Source organism: Cyanistes caeruleus, chromosome 2, assembly GCF_971803275.1.
Source record: "Cyanistes caeruleus chromosome 2, bCyaCae1.hap1.1, whole genome shotgun sequence".
Classification (NCBI taxonomy): Eukaryota; Metazoa; Chordata; class Aves; order Passeriformes; family Paridae; genus Cyanistes; species Cyanistes caeruleus.
In genome coordinates this window covers 48311553-48336021 of record NC_141702.1, presented here as the reverse complement: position 1 = coordinate 48336021, position 24469 = coordinate 48311553, and the positions used below count along the sequence as shown (strand labels likewise).

At 39.2% G+C, this 24469-nt stretch overlaps 1 protein-coding gene across 2 annotated transcripts in view; it reads right to left on the bottom strand.

Annotated features, from left to right (window-relative positions):
- Positions 1 to 24469, bottom strand: part of NT5DC1 (5'-nucleotidase domain containing 1) — a 126126-nt gene that overhangs the window by 8006 nt on the left and 93651 nt on the right. For both annotated transcript variants that reach the window (XM_086876858.1, XM_086876859.1), the window contains 3 exons: positions 10324 to 10442; positions 9546 to 9704; positions 3332 to 3500 (listed from right to left, as the gene is read on the bottom strand). In XM_086876858.1, coding sequence (XP_086732984.1) covers positions 3332 to 3500; positions 9546 to 9704; positions 10324 to 10442 — 447 coding nt within the window. The remainder of the gene's footprint in view (positions 1 to 3331; positions 3501 to 9545; positions 9705 to 10323; positions 10443 to 24469) is intronic.

The following is a 24469-nucleotide window of genomic DNA, read 5'->3' as shown; positions in this document are numbered from 1 at the left end:
CTTTTCTTGCTTGCAGTAGTTTTTAATCCTATGACAAACTTCACAATTCAGAGGTTATGAGACAAATTTAGAACATTAGTTTAAGAACTTTGAAACTAGAAAAAAAAGTTTATGTTCTTCTTATTACAATTTTGAACCCACTTTTTTATCCTTTTCTTTGCAATGAAATAAAAAAACAACTTAACAAAATCCCCCTCATAGCTCTAAAACTTTTCATGGATTTTTTTTGAAGTGTGACTTTTATAAAAATACCAATCACCATGAGATTGAAAGGCAAAGCATTAGCTTGAAATATATATATCGTATTTTTGGATCAAAGAACTGTTAATCAAAAAACCTGTCTGAAATGGTATTTTTGAAATTATTGAAATTACTGTTGGAATACTTATATAATGCAGGAAGTACAATTATTAACATGGGGATCTGTGATCATTTGGTCACAGAGTAGTGGTTGCTGTCCTTGAAGGTAAAGTACAGATTATTCAGGTAGGAAAGATAAGAGTAATCCTCCTCTACTTGGCTCATACCTAACCTTCTGAAGTGGAGAAGGAAGTGGTTTACTGAAGTGGAAACTGTGTTTTTTGCAGAATGTCATTTTTCAGAGACCCCTACACTTTTTAATTTCCATGTGGGAGCTCTAAAGTAACATTCCCACGGTAATGGATCCCAGTTTGGAAAATCTGTCTCATGATATCATTGTGCTTTAAAATGCTCAAAATCTGTAAGGGAGCTGTAAATGAGGAGAGACTCAACAGCAGAAAAGTGGAGAAACAGATGGATTTGTGAATGAGACATGTAGGATAGGAGTAGGGACATTGGCTTCTAATATTTTATTAACCACGTACTGCCAGTATAATGTATATCTGATTTCCACTCCAAACTGATGGAAATACACAGAAGGTATTGTAGAAAGTCTCCTTTGGACAATTTTATCAATTAATTAACAATATTTATTTAACAATAAATGAAATATACTTTATCATGCACAAAAAATTGCCAGTTGGTCTTCAGGGACTCTCAGGAGAGTTTAGATGATGAACTGTGGTGCAGTAGTCTGCAACTCCAGTAATACCTTCCTTGCCAGAGGAGAGATTAGAGTTAGGAACTTCTAATGCATCTTTGAATTGGTATTGAGTAAATGAGTTACCAGTACTGAGTAGCGCTGAATAGTTTTTGGAATGATCTTTTTCAACGTGTCTTGAGAAGTAAACCAAGCTGCTCTTTATGCACAGATACTCACTGCAGCCAAAAAACAAGAATCAATCTTAAAGTCAGCAGTGCAGCCATCTGACACATTTCACCAAATATTTTTGCAGATCACAAGCTGCTGGCATCCTGACTTGTACGTGGCACTTACTACTGCTCACGGAGGTGTACAAAAAGCCAGGTCAGACATTGATGATGGAGAACCCTTGTCAACCCCCAGCTCACAGGAGGCTACAGCACACCTCCAAGTGAGGTGGCAGCTTGTTGGGCTGGGTCAGGCTGAGCGAGGTGCTGCCAAGGCTGAGCCAGCCAGAGTGGAGCTCACACAGTCAGCACAGCTCAGGCTGGGAGCTGGATTCATGTGGTCAGCATGGTGGCAGCTTGGCTGCTCGCTTGGGCTCAGGGAACCTTGAAGAAAGGCCTGAGTTTCTGCAGCTTGGCAGTGGAAAGTCCTCTGCTGGTAATTAAAGCAGATGAATGGAAAAGGAAAAGCTGGAGAGCCTCAAATTCACATAACCCATTTCATTCTCTTCTAGCTAGTTATTCCCAAATAGCTGCAGCTAAGATATGACTTACAACTGCAGCCAAAAAAGTCAGGGCTTGGCAAAGCAGGGGTTCTTACAGCTTGCTCTGACAGGAGTCAGACGAGGTATTCAAGAGGAGTCAGGAATTCCTTAACATCCATAATAATGAACATCTGCTCTTCCACACAAACAAACAAGAAATACCACTCTCCGTAAGAAAGTGGAGATGTTCTCGTACCTTCAACTTCGAGTCTGCTGTCCGGTGCACAGCTGCAAGTTTAGAACATTACTTCTCCCCTGTCCTTTAGCACTGGGGTTTAACTTCTACAGACATGACCCCCTGCCCCCAGCACTGGTTCAATGCAGTGAGGGACAGCACACTGTGCTCCTCCTAATAGAGAAACAGGCTTTGCAAGAGCTCCACTGCTGATGACCGGCAGCTATCCTACTCACTAACTGCCCAGATATGCCTTATGGGTTCACACCCTTTCACCTGTAGCTGGAAAGCTCCTCATACATTTGTGGATGAGAGCCCTCGCTTGTCCTTTAAAGTGGGCTGTGGCTGGAGGGGAGCTGCCTGGGAGGCAGAGTTTCAGACTGTGGCTGACCATTTTCTCTTGGCCAACACTTCCAAAGCAAGCCACAGTATGACCCTGGAAAAGGTATTAGATGGCAGTTCTATGAAAGTTATCTTTCTGTTGGCATGTTCCCTTGCTATGTTTGGGCTTTGTGCCTTTAGGCTGAAACAGACTTCAAAATGGCAAATATTGGAAGCATGAATAAATTGTGGCAGTCTATGACTGCTCTGTTCTGAGATATTCATACAATGTAAGTTTTATGTGTAAAATATGGTTGCAAAGAAAAGCTCTATCATGTGTCCTGCTGTAGAAGTCACTGCTGGGCAAGCCTGAAATACTCTCTTGCAACAAACCTTTTATTCCTTGGTTTTATGCATGAAGCAGGCAAAAGAAGCTGAACAGAGGGGTTAGTAAAGTAAATGCTTGAATGTTCCTCATTCACTTAATAATTCATTTATTCCTTTAGGTATGGTTATTGACAAAGCTCAGTAATGCAAAATGTTAGATGGAGCACATGGGGGCCTTCACCACCACTTCCTAATCCACTGGTAAATACTGCAGCTCCAAAGTTACAGAGAGAGGACAGGGGAAGTGTAACAAGCCAGATCAGTGAGAAACATTTTTGTAAGCACAACACTCCCAAGTAACTTTGCACATTGTTTGTTTCAAATGTATCTCACCAATGAAAGAAGGAACAGCAAATCACAGTGGGGAAGTAGGGACCAAGTTCAGGAACTAACCTACAGTCTGGCAAATGTTGCACCCTATGTCTAACAGGGAACCAATTAAACACTTAATTTGCAGACACAAACAAAACTCCTGGTGTATCAGGCAACAATTAAAAGCACAAATGTCAAAGTAATCAATGGCCACTAGTGCTAAGTGTTGCATCATATGAACAGAGTATTTTGAGTGTATTTTAGATACATGTAATCTCAAAACCAGATCTACAGCACTACAAACTTACTATGAATACTGCATGTTAATTAGGAAAAAAAAACCCACCCCTAACATTTTCCTTACCTGCTATTGCTTCCAGACTAGGGATTGCAATAGTGCTGTAAGTGCTAATGCATTTACAGGACCACGTGTGAACTAAGGTCTCCTCTGCATTTTCCAGGCCTGGCAATCTGTCCATGAAGAAAGAGCCCCACTGTTTAGATACAAAGTAAGGAACTTTGAGCTGATCTCCCTGAAAGAAAAATAAATATGTAAGTTTAAAAAAGAGAGAAATATTTATCCACAAGCTTTAGTTTAAGTAACTCTAGTGTTTTTCTGATTTTCTGGGAAGCCTATATTGTATCTCAGGAGCAATGTGGTTTTAAAATATAAAGACAATAACAGTCTTCCCATAAATCCCCAAGTTCCTGTTTATACAATTTATGGATTCCCTAGGACATAAAAAGCTAACTTTCAAAATTTTTTAAACCTTTTAAGAAAACCCCTTCTATTTTCCCTGTTTTTCTGTTTTTGATAGTGTGAATTGCATGCTGCTCTTCTCTGCTGGACAGGCTGTGTTACAGCTGGGATCTCCTCCTGGGGGAAAAGGAGCTTCCTGATGCTGGGTGGAGTAACTGCAGAGAATACATCATGCCACCTGTGTTATCTGTTTCTGAGCTGAGGAATGAATGAAAACAGAGCCACAGAATCCATGGAGAGATATTCAGTTGCCTAGAAAGTTGTGAAATACTAATTTTTTCAATGTATATTTTCAGACAACAACATCTAGACTAATTATGTTTCAAAGAAAGCATTAAACCAGCATTGGGAAAACTGACTTTTTACCAGTTCATCTTGAAACTTGCTATATACTGCCACAAGCAATTAGACAGGACACATCTACAGAAAGATGAAAAAATGGGAAATAAAATACACTAGAGAAAATCTGTTAAACTCGTTTGTGTGCAAATTAACTTCTCAGACCTGCAGAGAACAGAACAGATACCGTAGTTTGTGCCTTCAGATTTGTGAACTTTTGTACTTTCTTCGCCATTTAACCCCTCTCTTAACAGTTTTGAGAATCTGCTGGAATCATTTGTGTTTATGACAGAGGTCTGTATCTTTTGATCACAGGGAAGCTGTTGAGGCAGCTGAACAGACCACACCAGTAAACACACAGCCACTCTCTCCATGAGTCTGTGTCAGTTCTTCCTCTGAGTATAAATGGGGGGAGATGGAATGTAATGATTTCAACAAATGTAGATATTGATTTCTGTCTTCTGATGTAAAAAAATAAACAGATTGGGAAAAACTTCCTATCTTTTGTTTCAAAATAAGCATTTAACTGAAGTCCTGGGCTTTTTTGTTTTTTTGGACTTTTTGTGCCTTATACAAAGGGACAACATGTTACTTTCTTTTTTCCCCACTTAATCTTATCTTTCCATGCAAATCCCAGGATTTTACATCAGTTATAATTAAGTGTAGATACTCTGATGAATTAAAATCTGTTTGCCAGCTGGATGACACATGCAGAAAACTCTTAAGGCTGTTACAGCTGTTCAGGTGATTAATCAAGACAACCCCAGTACTGGCCCACATAAGTATTTGTACAAAAGAGAGGACTCTGATTATTGACAAGAGGAAAGATGTGAGGGTTCTGCTTTCTGAAGTAGATGATTACTTCAGCAGACAATTAAAAATGTAATCTGAGGAAATAAATGGATTTTTGGGGAAGTTTGATTCTAGAGCGGGATTTTCTTCCTTATTAAGGAGGAGGGAGTTAAATTTTGGGTTTACAACCCAAGCCCTTGGTGAAATCAAACCCAGTTACATATGAGACTTGTCATCGTGTCACCTGGTGCAGAGCTCCCATCATTTTGCTACTGGCTTATCTCCACACGACAGGACAGGTCTGACAGGCTAAATCTTGATTTAAAGTCTGGTAAGAGCAGTTGAATCTCTGAGCACATTCCTAGGAAACATCAGACATTGCTCCCCCTTCCATCCCTAACTGATGCCCTGAAGATGTCCTTATCTCACCTGCAGCACATATCTTAGCCTGCAATGAAGAACAGACCACACACCATGAGTCTGTACATCTGTGAAATGAGGCAAAAGTCTCCTCTAACTGTGGCTACTCACTCACTCACATGCCTGGAGGCACATGCCCAGCAGCAGGACTGAGGAGCTCTGGAAGGTGCGTCAGCCCCTCCCGAAGTCCCCAGACATAGAATTTGCTCTCACAGCAGGACAGTAGATCCTGCAAAGTGCTGGGCAATCCCTCTTTCTCATGCAAATCGCCCAATGGCTTTGCTCTCAGGCATATTGGTCAGACAGCAGCAGGTCAGATGTTGATTGTGTCATTTGAGCCTCGAAGAAAATATCTACGCTTCAGGGAAATAGAGATTGCACAAGAAATTCCCAAGTTCCAGGGCCTTCCACAAAGTCAAAACACCCAGAATACTTACTACAACCTTTGCTTTGCTAACTCTAGACAAATAGGGCCTGTTAACAGAATAGACAGAATCTGCTAATAGGACCCTGGGGTAACACTGATTTGTCAGCTTACAAATGACCTTTCTAAAATACAAATTAGCAGGGAGCCAAGTCCTGAAGTTTTTCTACATTTGGTAAAGAGATGAAAGATAGAAAGATGTAAAAGAGACAGGAAAGATCAAGCCGTTAATATTTTTAAGGGTTTTATTTTAGATACAGATTTGCCATCTATGCTAATACCTTTGTAGCAAGCACAGAGCTTGAGGAATACCTTACTGCATCTCTGATATGAGTGATGGTACTGCTGATTGCATGCTTTGTCCTGAGGTAGTAACACACCACTGACTCGTGATGCCAGAAAAAAAATCAATGCTCAAAATGCATTTTTTCTGGTGTAACAGTATTTGAGATGCTTCTGTCAGCACAGCTGTGCTGACCACAACAACGGGATGTCCCTGAATCACACACCCATGCTGGGTGTGCAAGTGGGCAAGCCAGCCACGGGTCTGAATTTTATTGGACAGAACCTACCCTCCTACAGATCATGCAAATATAAAACATTTCACTGTGATTATTGTACCTAAATTACAACAGGGATCACTATAAGCAAATTTAAAATAAAATGTCCTGCACTTCAGGGTATTGCCTTAAGAATATTGCTTTAACTCACCAGGCTTCACAACAGCACATCAGGTTGTTCCTGAAAGTACTGTTACATTTGTGCCAAAGATAAACAGGAATAAAGAGACAAACAGGGCCAAAAGGCATAATGTAAATAGCCTTGTCTATGTCACGCTAAGGGAGTTAATGGTAATTCAGGGGGATAACAGCCCTGACTTCTACAACAAACCAGTCACTAGGCAGTATTTTAAAAATTCAGTTTTTTGTTCCAACTACAAAATTATCATCTATATCCACCCATTAATTCTTTGATTTCTGCTCCATTCATTAATATAGCCCAAGGTTTTTACACACTGACGGTTCCTCTGTAATAATTTTCCTCGAAATCCTGGGACAAATTCCAGCTTTCCTTTGAGTTTTCATTGATGGAACTGATCACACATTTAAAGGACAGAATGCAAAACCAAAGCCTCCAGCCAAACAAACAAATCCTCAGTTCTGGGAGGAAGGGAAATCTTGTTTCAACACAATGGCTTGTATTTTTATTCCCCCTGCATGCTGCAATTTACTTAGGAGCCAAGTAACTGCATAAATAGCTTTTAGTTTGCTATTCTCTTGCTTATTTGGTTATGACTCAAATACTTAAAAGAATTGCAGTTGTTACCATAATTTCACAGTTATGTGTATCTGGCTTATATCATGCATTTAATTGAAGGGAAAAGACAAAAACTGCAAATGAAACCATTTTCCATAATCACAAGTCTCCCACTTGGTGTGTGAGGAGGTTGTTTTCTTCCCCTCTCTCTGTTAGTGATGAAACACCAAACAATTAAAACCAGATTTTTGTAATTTCTTTCTGAAAGATGCAATTGCCAATTAAAGTAATACTTTATTACTTTAATAGTATTTTGTAAAGAGTCATAGCATTGAGAATTGCATCATGTGTTAAGTTTTCAGTCCCTCTCTGCACACACAGCATGGCATGGAAAATCTACAGTAGTACTGTATTTTATTGCCAATGAATGCTAAGGCTGATTAACCAGATGAAATCTAATCTGTGACTAATTTTCCAGAAACACCTGACTTTGTACAATCCTTTGAATTGGCTTTTCTCCCTTCTTAATCAAAGGGTTAATGGCAGAAGTTGCTTGGGGGAATGAAAATAAAACTTTTCTAGGCTTGTAAAGGGAGTCCCTTTGAACTAGTCCTGTTAAGTTAGTGGTGTCCAGTCATCTGCAGAGATATGGATGTGACCCGTTGTTCAGACTCCAGTGAACAGCATGGTAATGAAATAACACCACTGACCTGCCACGGCCCCCCTGGTTCAGGTTCCTTTAATCAATGCAATTCATTTCTCCCTTGCTTGCTCGCTGTCACTGGTAGCGGATGTAAACGGAACAAGGGTTGTGTGTGGTAGGGGTGGTGTCTCCTTGAGATACTGCAATCTCTTATCAAGAATGCTACAGTGTCAATGAAATGTCAAGCACCTGTCTAAAAGTCTCAATTTGCTGCTTGACAACTGCTGTGATAGAGAAGATGGATTTTGTGAGCAGTCGAGCAGAGGTGTTGCAATAAGGGAAAACCAAATCGTCATCGTGGGCTCAGAAACACATCGATCCATTACTCTTTCTACTTCCAGTAAAAGAACCACTTTCTGTCTCTCTGTTTAAAAATGTGAAAATGTTCAAAAGCATATATTGAACATGCCTAAGAAACCATGTTGAACAAATTCCCCAACCCTTACATTTTATGCAGCAATGCAGCAGAATCTCCAGTCAGAGAATGAACAATGGAGGATATTAAGTTTTTTTTAAAGCATTAAGTATTTAAATCAAATTGTTTTAACCTATAACTTCTATGAGCTCTTCCTCTCCCACCTCCCCTTCCTTCTGAGAAACACATTCTGTTACAGGATATTGCATTTTTTTACTTAATTTTTGGTTTCTTATAACCCAGGAAAAAAACCTAAACATTAATGATTACATTTCCTTATTTCAGTGTCTGAAATGTCCTTCTCTGATCTTAGTTTATAAATCAGGACAGTGGGGAAAAATATGAGATATGCCTGTTAAAAACATATATAGATATCTATATAGTATTAAAGTCCCATTGAAGATACCCTTTTCTCCATTAAAACCAAGAGCTTTTATAACACAGATTAAAAACAACAAGTATAAACACACCCCCCAAATATTTTCTACTGGTAAGTTAACTTTTATTCACAAAGAGTAATTATTTTAAAAGAAAAATAAAGTTTAGTGTTTTACAAAGAGAAGTGTGAAAAGCACATGTATTTCTCTGCAATTAGAAGAAAATGAACTATTTATTTAGTAGCATATGAAACGAAGAGACACTCCAAATGGAGAGTGAAGCTTCACTGTAGTTTCCACCTACATGGGACATGCTGGAGGTACAATGCTGCCTCATCATCCATCTGAGTGCTGTTTCCTATTTACTTTGCCCTTTGGCAGGAGAGGAAAGAATAAACCATAGTAATTTCCCACCTTCTGTGGGAGAATTAAGGGATGACAGCAGTGCTAAGGCCCTGCTTCCCAGCTGTGATCAACCTGAAAATCATATTATTTATCTGAGGTAACTATCAGTAAGTCTGCACTGGGCCAGATTTTGAAACAGCTCCTCTTATCTGAGCACAGCTGTCATGAAAATAACAACCTGTGAGGGAAGCAGCAAATTAAAAGTTCTTTGTATATAAGGAAAGCACAAGCAAACCGTATTTCACACAGAGAGAAAGTAACCTTCAAAACAATGTCATAAAAATTCCTCCATGTTTACAGTTGGCCACAACACACAGGGAAATGTCATGAACTCAGCAGAGTTCAGGCGTTGGACTTGTGATAAGTGGGCATGAAATTTCTCCTTGTGGGGTGGTGGGATCTTGGTTCTAAAAAGGCTCTTGCTAAGGGAGAGCACATAAAGCTCCTTTTCTGAGATCCATGGTTCTCATGGCTTAGCTCCAGGTAGGGGTACTGTGTCACCCATGCATCGCTGGCTGGGACAGAACAGCATCCTCCTGGTAAGACAAGGAGGATACATCTGTGGGGGATGATGATGCTGCCAGCACCCTGGAACGACCAGCAGGTTCATTCTTAGTGCAGGTTACATGAGGCTTTTTTGTAATCTACTTTATTCTGTTCCAGGAACCATCTGCAGGAACCCTTACCTCATATTTTCCTTTCTTCTCCAAGGGCTCAGATTCAGCCTTTGCAGGCACTGTACCTTTGTCCCCTAGAAGCTCCTCTAAGATGAAGACAGTTTCCCAGTTGCTATAGTGACGAGCTGGGAAAATATCTGAGTGCATACTGTCACCAAAATAAACAACCTGTGAGGGAAGAAGCAAATTAGAAGTTCATTGTATACGAGGAAAACACAAGCAAACTGTAATCCATGGAGAGAAAAAGGGCCTTAAAATGACCTAATAAAAATTCCTCCATGTTTACACTTGGTCAAGACATGCAGAGATCCTATTAATGTCAAGTTTGGTGCTTTATCTTCAACCAGCTCCATAAGGGAAAGGCTGGCCCCACACACCCTCCTTGCTCTCACCCTCCAGGGGCATTGGAAAGAGATGCCTAACTGGGACCAGCAAAAGGAAGTGTGAGTTTTTTGGCTGACAGAAATAGCCTGATGGGAAGCCGTAGAAAGACTACCAAAAAAATACACTAAACTGGAACAAGTTTTAGACTACAAGTTTTAAACAAGACAGAACATTCTTCTTGGTGACTCAAAACTCTTCTGTGTCCAGGAAGGAATCTATTCACTATGAAAAATGTTGTTACACCACCTTTAGTGGCATTTTCCCCTATCCAGACCTGTACTTAACATATTCCTAGTTTTCACTGATGCCATCTTACATCAATAACTTTAACAAGAGTTTGTCTGGTGAATTCTCAACTGAACCAGGGTATTTTCAGAAAGATTTGCTCTCACTTGTAACATACCTTGGGATCCATCTTGCCAGTCATCTTCTTCAGTAGATCGTAAAGCTGGATAGCATTACCTTGGGAATACCAACCAGGCTTGTCCACTGACAGCAGAGCCTCCTGCTCCTCGTCGTTTTCTGAAATCACCAAGACAAATTGCATGCTGTTAGTGAGAGCAGCCCATCCTCCTGTATTTGTGAGATGTGTTAGAAGCTGCCTGTGCACAGCTGGCCTATTTTGACATGAAACCAGCTCCAGTGTCTGGCTCAAGCTCTGGTACTGACTAGACTCAGTCAAGGTGTTTGGTAGCTGGGGGTAGACAGACATTTGTGAGAAAAAAAAGCAGCTGAGCCTTGTGTGCATTGGCAACAAGACCTAAAGAATTAAATTCATGGACTTTGCTACCCAAACACTGCAGCAGGAGGCCACACAGAGCAGACTGATGGAGCTGCTACAGATGAAGGTGAAACCATGAGATAAAACAGACAGTAAGAGACAACATGTACTTTGCCATACATAAAAATGACCTGCAGTTTTTAAACATTGGCATAAACCCAACAAAACAGACTGAAGTAGCTCTTAAGGGCATTCATCAGCCTTAGAACAGCACTAACAACGAGCAGTTCCAGTTATCATCCAGTTTTGAGGAAATGATGAGTGGACAAATGATGAGTGGACAACAACCCCAATGTTAGGATGTTGGTATAATCCACATTGACATGTATCCACTCTGGCAGCGTCAGCAAAGTAGAAAAATCAGCAGAAACTGAAACTCCCTGGTCATCACCCAGCTCTGCCATAGGCTTTGTCTCTGGCTGGGCCCAAAGCATGGATCTGTCTCAGTGTCCATGTAACCTTGTTGCTTTTTCAAATCCATGTGCCAGATGAACTCCTTTTAGCCTCTTGCTGGAGCCAAAATAGTAGTCTCAATGAACCGATAAACTACAATTTCATCAGAAATATTAATATTAATGTGTTTTGTCTACTGAACTGGTGAAACAAAAGGTCAATTTTGTTATTTAGTCTCAAATATGTCTAAATTTTATACTAGAGACAGAATAGTTAGAAACTAATACAGTACTTTGATCTGACTTAGGTGTAACATCAGAACTTCAGTTTTTCTCTTGCTTTATAGAACTTTTCAAAGTACTTAAAATGTTTTAGGAATAAGAGGGAAAGAGCAACTTCTCCTTGGTTAGAGACTGCTGAAAGCTGAAATGCAAATTTTGGAGAATGGTGAAATGCTAAGACAGCTTTATGTTTAAGAGCACTGAGGATGCACACAGCACAATACATTTGTCTTTGAAAGAAATTGAAAAAGAGGCAAAAAGAGGGAAATGGGTACATGGAGTGAGAAATGAAACCATTCTTTAATATTATGAGTCTACAAATTTGAAGAAATGGAGACAAAACAATTCTGTATTAAGGGTGTTTTATAAACTAGGAAAAAACAAGGAAATTCAAAGCTGACATTAACAATTCATGTAGAACTTGTGTGGTAATGCCTTTTCCTTTACTCTTCTTCAGGAATGTAACAATAATTGCAATAATAATAAATAAGATAGCATCCATTAAAAAAAAAGTCCTCATTTCCTGACTATTAAAACCTTTGATCAAACCACTTCTGAGTAAACAGAAATTTTCAAAACAGTAAATTTATTTCATTTTCCTTGTATTTTTACATATTTTTATGGTTGGCTGAAAAAGTAGACACAATCTTCAAATGACATGGACATAGAAACTTATGAAAACAACTCTTTTGAGATGCTATAAAGGTTTTTGAAATTTGTGAAGATTTGTATAGCTATCATTGTCTTTCCATTCAGTCAATCAAGAAAATAGTAGAGAAAATGGAGAGTTTATGAGAGATATTTTCAGAATGATGACATTACATTTGCAAAAAGGACCCCTATGTATTGCACCAGCTTCAGGAGGTTCCAGGAAAGAGCAAAACCCTGCTTGCTACTTCCGTGGAATGGCATGAGGGGAAGTCCTGACTGCAACAATTCACTCTAATTACAAGGTAGAAGACCTCTCACTCTGTGAGAGCTATTACTGTCACCCCTAGCAATGGGATTAATCTCACTTAACTCAAGGCATCCGGAATTTAGGCTTCTAATTCACAGTTACAACCTGAACTAGTTGGTGAGGAACCTGTGGCAGGCAAATGACACTGCCACAAGCATTTTCTAGGGGGTGCCAGCTCTGGAGAAGGAAAAGATTTAATTAGGTTAGAAACTTTGCTTTTAGGCAATGAAATAAAGGGAAAGCAATTTTCCCTTTAAGTGGAGGCAGTAAACAGCACTGATATGTCCAGTTCATAATGGCAACACTGATTTTGGAAGGAGCTTCATAATTTGAGAAATTAGGAAAGGTCCTTTAAAATATTTGAGTTGTAGGGTCATAGGGATAACATCTGTGAATGGACAAACCTTGCCTTCAACCATCCCATATGTGAGCTTGTGCTTACACATCGAAGAGTGACTTGTCTATTTTATTACTGTAATCAGGAGTGGAAGGAAATGGATGGTGTTCCAGTTGCAATAAGTCATTAATGAGAGCAGTTTCTAATTCACTTACATTTGTCCAGTGGTAAAACAAAGCTAAGAAAATTCTTCTTCAGCACCACCTTTTAAGGCTTTTTGTAGAAGTTCTGCCACATAAAAATTGATACACAACAACTTAAAACCCATCAATGACACACCATCGGCTCTGGCCTTATATCCTTCAGATGGCAGCTACATGACAGTGCTAAAGAAATCTGCAAATTTCCTGCAAAAATTCTGTATAAATGTGATTATGGTAGCTCCTAATATATATTAGATATTCTAAGCTGAACACTGGCTACACTCAGTCAAGAGGAAAACTGCTGCTGACCTTCTTTCCACTTTGCTGTTATTGATTCTTAAAAGTTCATTCAAAGGTCAGAAATGCTATAAATATTCTTCCAGCAGGAAGCAACATACATAGGCGGGGATGCTGTAGGTCTTAGGAAGTAGGAAAAGGAGATGTCCTGACAATTTCAAACAGACTGGATAACAAAAAAGAATTTCTCTGATGATTGAGATAGAGTGACTTGCCTTCTTCTGAAGCCTCATCTAACACTGTAACCCAGATTCCTGGCTGTAGACTGAAAACGTGCCACGTCAAGAAATGTAAAGGTACCAAGCATGTAAAATTAAAATAATTAAACCCAGAAAATCATTCTGTTAAAATACTTGCTCAAACCTAAGCATGATTAAGAGCAGTCTTCCTGAGGGGAAGTTACAGTTCCTTTTTAAAAACAACAACTAAAGCTTGACTCATGCTGGGGCAATATTAACATTGCTGGGATAGCAATTTCCATATAGCTTTGTCTAGCAGCTGGGAAATATACTTTTATCACCAATAAAAGAGAAGTGTTTTCAGATACAACAATTCACTAACAAGACTCAATATCCATTTTCTTGTGAGAATTTTCTTGCTTACCTTTAAATGTGCATTGCAGCTTTAAAACATGGCCTGAGGAACATCTGTTTTCATTCTGAATGATTATGCAAAAAGTAATCAGTGAAGCTTATTCTCATTTAAATGACAACTGATAGTAATTTACTTTGGCAAAGAGTCACTTTTTGGGAAAGACTTTGCACAGCTTGCTTAGTGCCATCTGCTCTGTGTCCTCTTACGGGTTATACCTGCTGAGATGGAAAGGGTCTGAACCTGGGGATCGATCCCCAGCCTGGCTGGTGTCTACGCTGTTAGACCCCAGGCTTTGGGATAGGGCTCTTGGTTGGGAAGCACGAGGTCAAGAGAGAAGCTGAAGATGATGGCAAATTAATGCTTCAACAGTTATTCAGCTACACTGAGCCACACCTACATCCAGGTTAATTTTCATCAGTTCACTGCCCCTGAAGCACCACCCTGTGCTGCTCCTCCAGCTGGATGCCCTGCAGTGAGTGTTGGCTACACTGGGCCAGGACCCACCAGTGACTCACCTGAGAGTCTGAGAACAGCTCACATCAACTTGACTGGGTAGACACCAGGGGAAGAAAGCAATTCCAAGTGCCCAGAGGCCCTGCCAGCCAAAAGTGTGCTGGGTTTAACTGCAATGTTCATATACCTCACCTACAGCCTGTCCTTCTGCCTTTCCCTGGACACCTTTAACCCCTTTCTACACAGACCTAATTAGACTGGTTATTAGGGTTACTGGTAATTTTTTTCCCTATGAGCTGTGCAGTAGAATGAAAAACATGTGTCAGCTCTGTCACTGCTCATGCCTGTACCTGCTCCTGCCTCTTCTTGCCTGTGGGCAGCTCCGGTGGGCTCCCTCTGCCTGCAGGCACCTCATGCAGATGGGCTCATGCATTCAGCAGCTGAAGCTCTGGTTACCAACATGGGGGTTACTGTAAAGCAAGTCCATTCTGTGCTCCACAACTATCTCACTGATATGTCTCTCTGCAATTTAAAATAATGCCATTTCAGACACTGAGGGCATTAATATAAAAGCGCAGTTATGTTCCAGTCTCACTTGCAAACAGTCTGGTTCTGGACAGTGTTTTGACCTCACTTAAGAAAGACAAACTCCTTTCCAAAAGGGAAATCGGGACAGGAAAGTGCATCATTTTACAAGGACAAAGGGACCTGCACAGGTGGGTTCTTCCAGTTGTAAAGGTATAACAAGATGAGATGACATAAGCAGTAGAATTTCCCTGTGCACATGTACTCCATGAAGAAAGCAAGCACATACAAGATTCCCAGAGGTAAAACTTCATACCCTATGGGCACCTTTCTTAGGGTATCACCCAAAACTCCTGTGTAGAGACCAAGCAACTTTTCTGCGTGGTTTCCAGGATTCACTCAGGTATTAGTGTGTTTTGCCATCCCTGAATTAATTCTGTGCTCTGGAAGCAGCTGTGAAATCCATCTGCCTGTGCATCAGCACTTGCCAGTCCTCTGTCTGACTGCAAGGAAATGATAAAGAACAGATTATTCCCTTAATGTGTTGAAATGAAACGTTAAGGCTTCCCAAACTGACTGGTGATTTAGGCAACTCCATTCTTGGCTGTCCGATCTGTTTTTTTTGTTTGCCTGTTTGTTTGTTGTTTTTGTTTTGCTTTGGTTTTTTTTCATTCCCCCGAAAAAGCCTGAAGATCACCTCCCCTTGCCTTTGCATCATTCTGCCACTTTTGGGGTGGCTTATGGTTGTTGAGGTGGAGGTTGAACTAATCAAAGTAAAAACTCAGTTTTGAAATCTGGAACATGATTTCAAAATTAACATAGGCAGTGATTCATCTTTCTTATGCTTATCAATCCCAACATAAGTGTGCTCGGTCATATGGAGGACTAAATAATAGCACTACTAAAAGCTGGCAATGCCTTGTAAGAACACCAGAGATAAAGCTGGGGAAAAAATACAGATACCACCCTTTGGAAAAAAAAATAAGCTATTACATAATAATTCACAAGTACTGTTTATTACATTACTAAGAATTACTTTTCTCAGGGAGGACTTCAGTCCTTCCCTTCCACTATTTTGTAAGGCCTGGTAAGACCAAAGTACAAAATAGTGTATTTTCAAATTGCTCTGGACGTATGTAAAAACCAGGATTTTTTTTAAAAAAGAGTTTTAACTTTTTTTAAGTTTTACCAAAACCTTTTATACTTTTATTAAAATCTGCCTTACTGCTTAAATTGTGCCAAGCAACAGGCTATGTGAAGATAAAATTGAAGCTTTACTTGTTTGCAAGAAAATCAGTAGTTCCTTTAGAGACGTCAGCAAGTTCCTCTGAAGTTTCACTTGTTTATAAGAAAATCAGTACTTTCTTTAGAGAAGTTTGCAAATAAGGTTCTCTAGAAGCTTTTGATTGTTGTGTTACAGGAACTGGAAATAACAACTCCCTACAGATTAAGTAATTTGTTTTCAAAACTGTCAAAGCATTAAGTTTCTGCCTTCACAGGAACAGTCTGGCTAACAAAGCCTTTTTGTTTGAAAGACTGATATGATGAAATACAAGCAAGGCCATCTTTTCCTTAGAAAAGAAAAATCACTTTTTGGAAAAGTGATTCTTTTCCAACAAGTTCATTTTTAACTGTAGTTCATGTGCAAATTTGGCAAGAGTTTTCTATAATTTTATTTAATTGCAATTATAAATAAGAAAACTTCTACTCTGCAAGGGTAAGGGGGATATAATCTTCTTCATTGCACGTATTTTGTAAGGGTTTTTTGTTCTGCTTTGTTTTTTTAAACTGGGATCTTGGAAAGGTACAAAATGGTGCAGAAAGAAATAAATTCCCTCACTAGATCAGTTTTATTCTTGATCTCATTAGTTTTGTGAAAAGATCCAGAGCCTTATAAATGAGGAACTTCTAATATTCAGAAAAATAACCATGTTAAAATTAGTACCATAGTCTTCCTAGAGATCTCTATACAATTATGGAGAGAGACAGGCTTTTTCAGAAAGCATTTCCAATTAAAATAAATTAGGGAAGGTATGTAATTGAGGAAAAAACCCGTGACATAAACATTCCAGGAATATACAGGTCAGTTCAAGCACCTGTCCATAGCTGTTCTCACCAGGGTGTACATGAGGTAGAAGCAGAACATGGAGGGAAACAGGGAAGATGAGATGAGGGCCATCAGACAGTTCTGACCTAACCAGTAACTTTCAAAAAAATGTCTCAATTTCTCAATTAAAATCAAAGTGAAACACACAAAGCTTCTTCTTTGCATTATGTAGTCAGTAATCTTCCAGTTTATCCAAACCTTTTAAGCCTCTCTAGTAATACGTTCTGAAATAAGGCATATTGAAATTTGGTCTTGGACCCTGCTTTTCTCCACTGAAAGTTGACACTGAAGTGTAATGTGGAAAAAGTCCCTGCCATAGTTTACCTTGGCCTTAGACTTTAAAAAAATCCAAACAATCCAAGGGTCCAAAAAAGAACAAAAGTACTTTAATCCTTAGTTACAGAAAAACTAAGAACTTTTTCCCATTTATCTTAGTACTTCATGTATAAAATAATTATGAAAACTGGAATAGACAATTTGATTCTGAAAAAATGTATCTCCCAAAGCAATACAGGGACCCTGCTGCAAGGGTCCTTAGCTTTTACTTTTTTCAATTCCCTAAAATATGTTATTTCAAAGGGAATAATTATTGTGTAGGAGACATGAGCATGAATACTTATCCCACATATTGATTTACCTGGGATACACAATAGACATTTTCATTGACTTTTATATGAAAACAATTTATACAGCTTGGTTGATTTATGATTTATAAGTAGTTCCATTCATTTTTCCTCTTTTATTACACTATCTCAAATCCCTACTTTAATTTTATTGATTTATTCTGCCTGAAGTTCCAGCTCCAAAGATTGGCTCTGCAAATATTGCCTCTGAAGGGGGGTGGTTTTGTACCAACCTTTAAGGACTAACTTAAGATTTAAGATTCTGAATGGGCAAACATAAATTTGGGAATTAAAAATAAATAAACAGATAAACAAACCCATGCAGCTCTCTGCCTGTATAGCTGTATACAAGCTGTACAAGTATAGCTGCAGATATTAAGTGGATATTAAAGCCTTGCTTAGCTTTAGTAATTAAAAAGAAGAAACCCATCCAAACCCAGTATTTCTAAGGAAAACAGGGTGCCTTAGAATAATATTTTCTTCTTTTTCCTCTGGAAATAAAAGCTTACATCTGAGACTACTGAAAGAGGGATTCTGGCTTCTGTTGACCCAAGAATTCTTTTCATCTCATGGTAGCAGGGAAGTATTTCATTAGACATGTAAAAATCATACTGATATTAAACCTATTTGAATCTGGCTATCAGGGAAGACACTACCTTGCCTTGTCAGGGAAGACATTATCTAATACATTGATTTGTAAATGTATTAAATAGTGAGTATTTTTATAGGTTATTCATAATACTTGGCATTTCAAGTAACAATCAAAGAAAAATTATTTCATTAGAATATGAAATAGTATTTAATAATTTAAATATTAGAGCGTTAAATAGTTAAGGAACATTTTCTTTTAGGAAATATAATAACTGCCAGTAATAGTTTAAAATCATAGATATGAAAGAATATGAAACATACCCACAATCACACTGGGTGGTTTTGTTCAGTAGCGAACACACTTTTTTCCTGATGTATTTTATACCTTATAATTTGTTTCCCTTTGCTTAAGAAAATGTTCAAGAGGCACCAAAAGAGTTTGGCACCTAACACTAACTTTAGACTCTCCCCTTGGAGTCATATCTCTGTTTGTGAATCATTAGTGAATCCCAGTGGTGATTTTGTAGTTTTGTTTTGCAATGAGGATGATTTTATTACAGTCTCTACTGCATTTCATAATATTACCATTCCTTCTAGGTAAAAACATTACAAAAGAAGGGAAGGGGAAGGTGTGAGCATGTGATGGAAGACAAAGATGTGACAGCAAGTTCACTCTTGAGGTCTAGGGACCATTTCAAGGCCCTGTGGATCACAGTCATCAATGAATTCAAAGGAGGGACAAAGAGCATGACAAGGTTAGAACAACAGAAATTTCAGAAGTGGTTTAAAGTCTGCTAAGGAGCTAGGTGTGTCAGGTAACACCATAATGAAAATCAACGTGAAACCTTGTTCCTGTAGGATCTGTTGAGACACAGTACAACTTCATATTTAATAAACAAAAAGAAAAATCTTAGGAAATGAATGCTCTAACAAACAGGAAGAGTTCTTACATGTGAAAAAGTCACTGTAAATCTCAGAACAATGCAACTGGGCTGGAGATGGCAAGTAAAAATGGAAACTATTCCTCTCTGGCAAAGTTATCCTTTGAAGGGAAGATTAACATGATAGATTTGTAGTAATGAGTCTTCTGAAGAAGTAAAAGATAAATGATTCCTCTTATACTTCCTAAGACACATGGAGAACAGGAAGGTGATTCCAGATAGCCAGAAGATTCCAGAAGCACGGTTTTATCAAGGGAAAATTCTGTCTGACCAACCTAATGGCTCTCTGTAATGGAATAACTGCAACAGTGGATAAGGGAAAAGTTACAAATCTCATTTATCTGAACTCCTGTAAGGCCTTTGACATGGTCCCTCCCAACATCCTTCTCTCCTGAGGCCTCACCTGGAGTACAACATCCAGCTCTGGGGTCTTCAGCACAGGAAGGACACAGACCTACTGGACTGAGTCCAGAGGAAAGCCACAAAGCTGCTCAGGGGGATGGAGCATGTCCTCTGTGATGAAAGATCTCAGCCTGGAGAAGAGAAGGCTTTGGAGTGACCCAACTGTGGCCTTGAATGGAAGTTACAGGAAAGATGGGGCAAGGATATTTACAAGGACATGTAGTGACAGGACAATGGGAAATGGGTTTAAATTGAGAATAGTTGTAGATTAGATATTAGAAAAAAATTCTTTACTGTGAGGGTGCTGATTCACTGGAACAGGTTGCCCAGGGAAGTTGTGAATGCCCCTTCCCTGGAGGTATTCAAGGCCATGTAGGATGGGGTTTGGAGCAACCTGGTCTACCTGAAGGTGTCCATGTCCACAGCAGGGGGGTTGGAACCAGATGATCCTCAAGGTGCCCTTCTAACCCAAACCAATCTATGATTACCTTTCCAGTTCCTTATCTGTGCATTTTGTGTGGTTTTTAAAACCACTTGGGTGTTTATATGTGCTTCACCTTGTTTTTCAGAACCAAGAGCATTGTGCCAGATCTCTCAATCCACTAATTTCACAGATAAAATCTCTTGCTACTATTATTCCAGAAAAAATAATAATCTTGGATCATTCAGCCTTGGTCTGGCAGTGTCACAGAGGCACTGTGGGACAGAGGGAATATGTGGACAGTAATAATACACAAAGTGGTTTTACAGCAGATAAGAATCAAGTTAGAATGAACATGATTGCTAATGAAGAGAAGAAGTCCTGGGGTCGCTATCTCTACCTAGAAAAACATGCAGCATACATATTGCAGCTTAAGACATCTGGAGCCCAATGTGAATAATAAAGAGAGATTGAAGAACAATGACAGTGAGAAAGAAGATGGTACTGATGTACCATCAAGGGATCTTCTGTTTTTGAGTTTTCAGGTTGCAAGGACCAATTCCTTTTGGAACATTATCTATAGGACTTAGGCTTATCTAAACAATGCAGTGTCCCACCATCACTTACCAGCCAAGAAATGTCCATTTCTGTATTCTCTGATCTATTATTTCCCTGTACTTGGTGGGAAGAAGCAGAGCTGCTCCTGAGCAAGGTGACTCTCTACACACTTAATAGTTGCCCCATGTGTGATAAAACCCCATCTGCTGTTTGTTACAGATCTCCCCTGCCACTTAGCACTTTGCAGATCTCCTGGGTGCTTCATAAACATTGGGCAAGTTGAAGTATTTAGAAACTGGGAAATTGAGGCAGAGATCAGCTGTCATATCAAACTGAAGCAGATCTCAGCCCAGGCATTGGTTATGACTCCTCCATATCTTCTTAGCTTATTTCTAGGGCTCCTTTCACTTCTTGGTTCTAATAGCAGATCTGCAGTACAAAAAGCAAAATGTGCTTTCTGCAAAAAACAATTCTACAGACTTAGCTTAATAAAAGCTTGACATTTTGGAGAACACACAAGAAAACTCTAAAGCTCCTTAATCAAAACCAGCACATACAGATTCATGGAAACTATGCTGAAGGGAAGTTTTCTGCATCACTTGCCAGCTCTTGCTCTGCCAGGAATGTACCATACACAGTTTTATTTTTGCTTTACTACAAACTGCCTCAATTTTGATTTCCAAATTGGTTACAAATCAAATCACAAGGTAACTCTTTATGAGGTTCTCTAGCTAATCATTTACTTCTTTTGAATTCTACAGATGAAAACAATTACATGGAGAATAAAGATGAACAAAACCTCATGGAGAATAAGGATGAATAAAACTCCTTGCTTCTATCACGTACTGTTTACACACATGTTATATATCTCAAATAATATTTATTCCTCTGCAAAGTCATACTGGTAAGTCCCCCATTTCACAGGTAATTATTCTTTCTTCTAGAAATTCTGTTTGGATTTTGACATAGTTTTAAGAACTATAATGTAAAGTTACGTTCCGCAGGTTTGCACTAAATGATGGTGGACTAGTAAAGTTTACAGACTTGTACTGATCCATCCCTCAGGCATCCCATCTTCCATAGGGTCTGTGCCACTTCTGCAGGACCTTTGGGTTCCTTGGGGCTCTTGATCAGCACTGTAGGTCTGTAATTGGCAATGAGCACACCTCAGCTGGGATTCAGACCCAGGTGCAGAGACAGAGTGTGAAGGCTCTGCAACAGGAAGTGCTGCACTGGGTCAGTGGGCCAATGTCTTCTGTGCACTGTAGGCACTGCTGTCTGGGCACTGCAAAGCCCTCCACAGACCAGCTCTGCTGGCTCTTCATTGACTGCAGAGGGAGGTGGCTGAGGATAAATGATAGAACACCAGAGCAGTTTCTACACACTGTGGTTTCTGAATCTATTCTTGCTACTACATTGTTTCAAAACAGACTTCTGATTTTTGACATATGGCAGCACCCTTACAACGTAATTCTGAGTCAATTTTTTTTGTTTCAGGGAGTGTGGTGGTTTTCACTGGGGGAGGGTTAATTTTCTTCCGAGTGGCCGGTAGGGGGCTGTGTTTTGGATTTGTGCTGAGCACAGTGAAAATTTCTAAAATAGAAATGTTTCTGTTATTGCTGAGCTTACATAGAGTCAAGGCCTTTCCTCCTTTTGATACTACCATTCTGGCAAGAAAAGTTGGAGGTGCCATAGGAGTTTGGGAGGAGACACAGCTGGGACAGGTGACCCCAACCGACCAAAGGGATATTCCAGACCATCTGACATCATGCCCAGTATATAAAATGATGAGAGGGAGAAGGAAGGGAGACACAGAGTGATGGAGTTTGCCTTGTCAAGTTCAGTGTCAGGTGTGATGGGGCCCTGCTGTCCTGGGGATGGCTGAACAGCTGTCTGCCCATGGGAAGCCATGAATTGCTTTGTTTTGTCTGGGGGCACAGCTTTTGCTTTCACTATTAAACAGTCTTTATCTCAACCCAGGAGTTTTCTGCCTTTTACCCTCTGATTCTCTCTCCAGTTCTGTTGGTGGAAGAGTGAGTGAGCGGCTCAGCTGCTGGCTGGGGTGAAACCATTGACAGTGAGAGGCTAACAACTCCATATAAAAAAAAGAGCTTCTTAAAATGATCCATTTCTCTGATACAGATTTGGCAAGAAAAAAAGCCAGGTTTTGAATAAGCTACCAAGGGTGTAACTTCCTACTTAGGAACAGCAGCAGAGTCTGGTAATGATCTGCATAAATTTATAAACTTTCCAGTGGAACATTTATTATTCCATAGACAAAAAAAAATGTATCTGTTTAATCATATAATAATAAAATTGCACAAAAAAAAATCAAATGGAATTATGTATTTTCTTAATGCCAGAACAGCTGTTGAGTCATGGTTTGTCTCCCTAGTGTTCCTTTCAGTCTTTTGAAATTTTCAATTTAGTTTTTCTCCCCCAGCCAGGGACACTCTTGATGGACACTCTTGTATGTTCTTGGAAACAGAATGAAGGTGAAAAAACATTCATAACCATAATTTCACCTTTCTAGTCTAGAATTGTGGGTATTGAATCAAATAATCTGTATAAAAAACTTCTAGACATTCCTTAGCATTTCTATGGAGACATAAATCATGAGAACTCAAGGTATTATTTCAGAATGGGTGCTACTCTGCTGCAACAAACACATTTGTGTTATTAGCACTATGCTCTAACCAGCTAAACTAATCTCAGGGCTAATAAGAGTAGGCTTGGCAAGCCTTGCTCATGTATGGAAATGTGCATTTGCTTTTGTCTTCCATACAGAACTGGGTCTCCTCATTCAGTGTAAAATCTTCCATAAATCCCAAGCATTTTTATGCATCACATATTATTATCACACTATAAACGTAGTCTAAATTGAGTGCTCACTGCTTTGCTTCTAAATCTTGTCTGTTTTTCTTAGAGAATATGAAGGAAAAAGAATCATCTTCTCATAATGATATTTTCATGTCTTGGAGAAGAATTCCCTTAAACCAGATAATATGTTTGCTGAACAGTTTTGTCTGGAATACAAAGTGATCATTTAGGCATTTTGGCTTTGGTTTTGAAAACACAGGCTATGGCAATTTATGTTTTGTGGGCACCCACTGGCAGGAGAGGGTTGAGCTGACAGGCCCTTAGCTCATTCTGCCATAAAAAGAAGCTGCTTTGGCTTCCTAAGTGTGGCAGTTTCCCTGCCTTATCTCTCTGGTACAATCCAGACCAGACTCTACCACAGTTCTACTCTCTGCTAGCATCCTGAAATAAAAGACAATAAAGAAACAACACCAGAAGGTGATCACAAAACTATGAGGATTTTCTATAGAGGTTGACTTTTAATGACCCCCTGATCATATGCTGTGTGTGTTTAAAGGCTTTTGTCATGCTTCTCTATGAAGGAAGTTTCTTTCATTGAAATGAAACGTAAACATGGCCTGAATCACTGGTACACAGCTGTCTTCCAAAATAGACAACTAATTGAGCTTTTAGTTTTCATTATTTTAAAATAATTACTGGATGACTATTGAATAATTTGATTAATTTCAGTATAGAACACATAAAGTTCATGGGTCCAATCCTTGAAATTATAAAGGACACATTAATGAACCATAAAAATTAAATCTAGCAGAATAAATTCAAATAATGTCACTTTTTCCATTACGCTAAATCTTTAAAAAGGGCTAAAAGGATTTTCACAGTCAAGACTGACAAGTCTTTATTCAAACTCAGTTTACAGTTCTTCACTGCTTCTGGATTAGGACATTAGATATCTTAGGTGAATATGCATATCTGCCAGAGACATAAGTCAAGGGAGGTCATTCAATATCTTGGTTCCTTAGCTCAAACAGAAAAGCCAGTGCTTATGTTTTTCTACCATTTATTTATCTGGGTCTGCCTGTGGGATCCTTGAAGAAAGAAACTGACTCTTATCACATCATTGCACAATACCTTAAAGAAAAGGGGTTTGAGCTTTATCCTTTAAGGCCTTGAATATAACATGATATAATCAATAGCTAGGATTTTGTAGTAGTGTTACTATAGTAGTTACTGTAACTCCTTTTAAAAATGAAAATACGCTCTC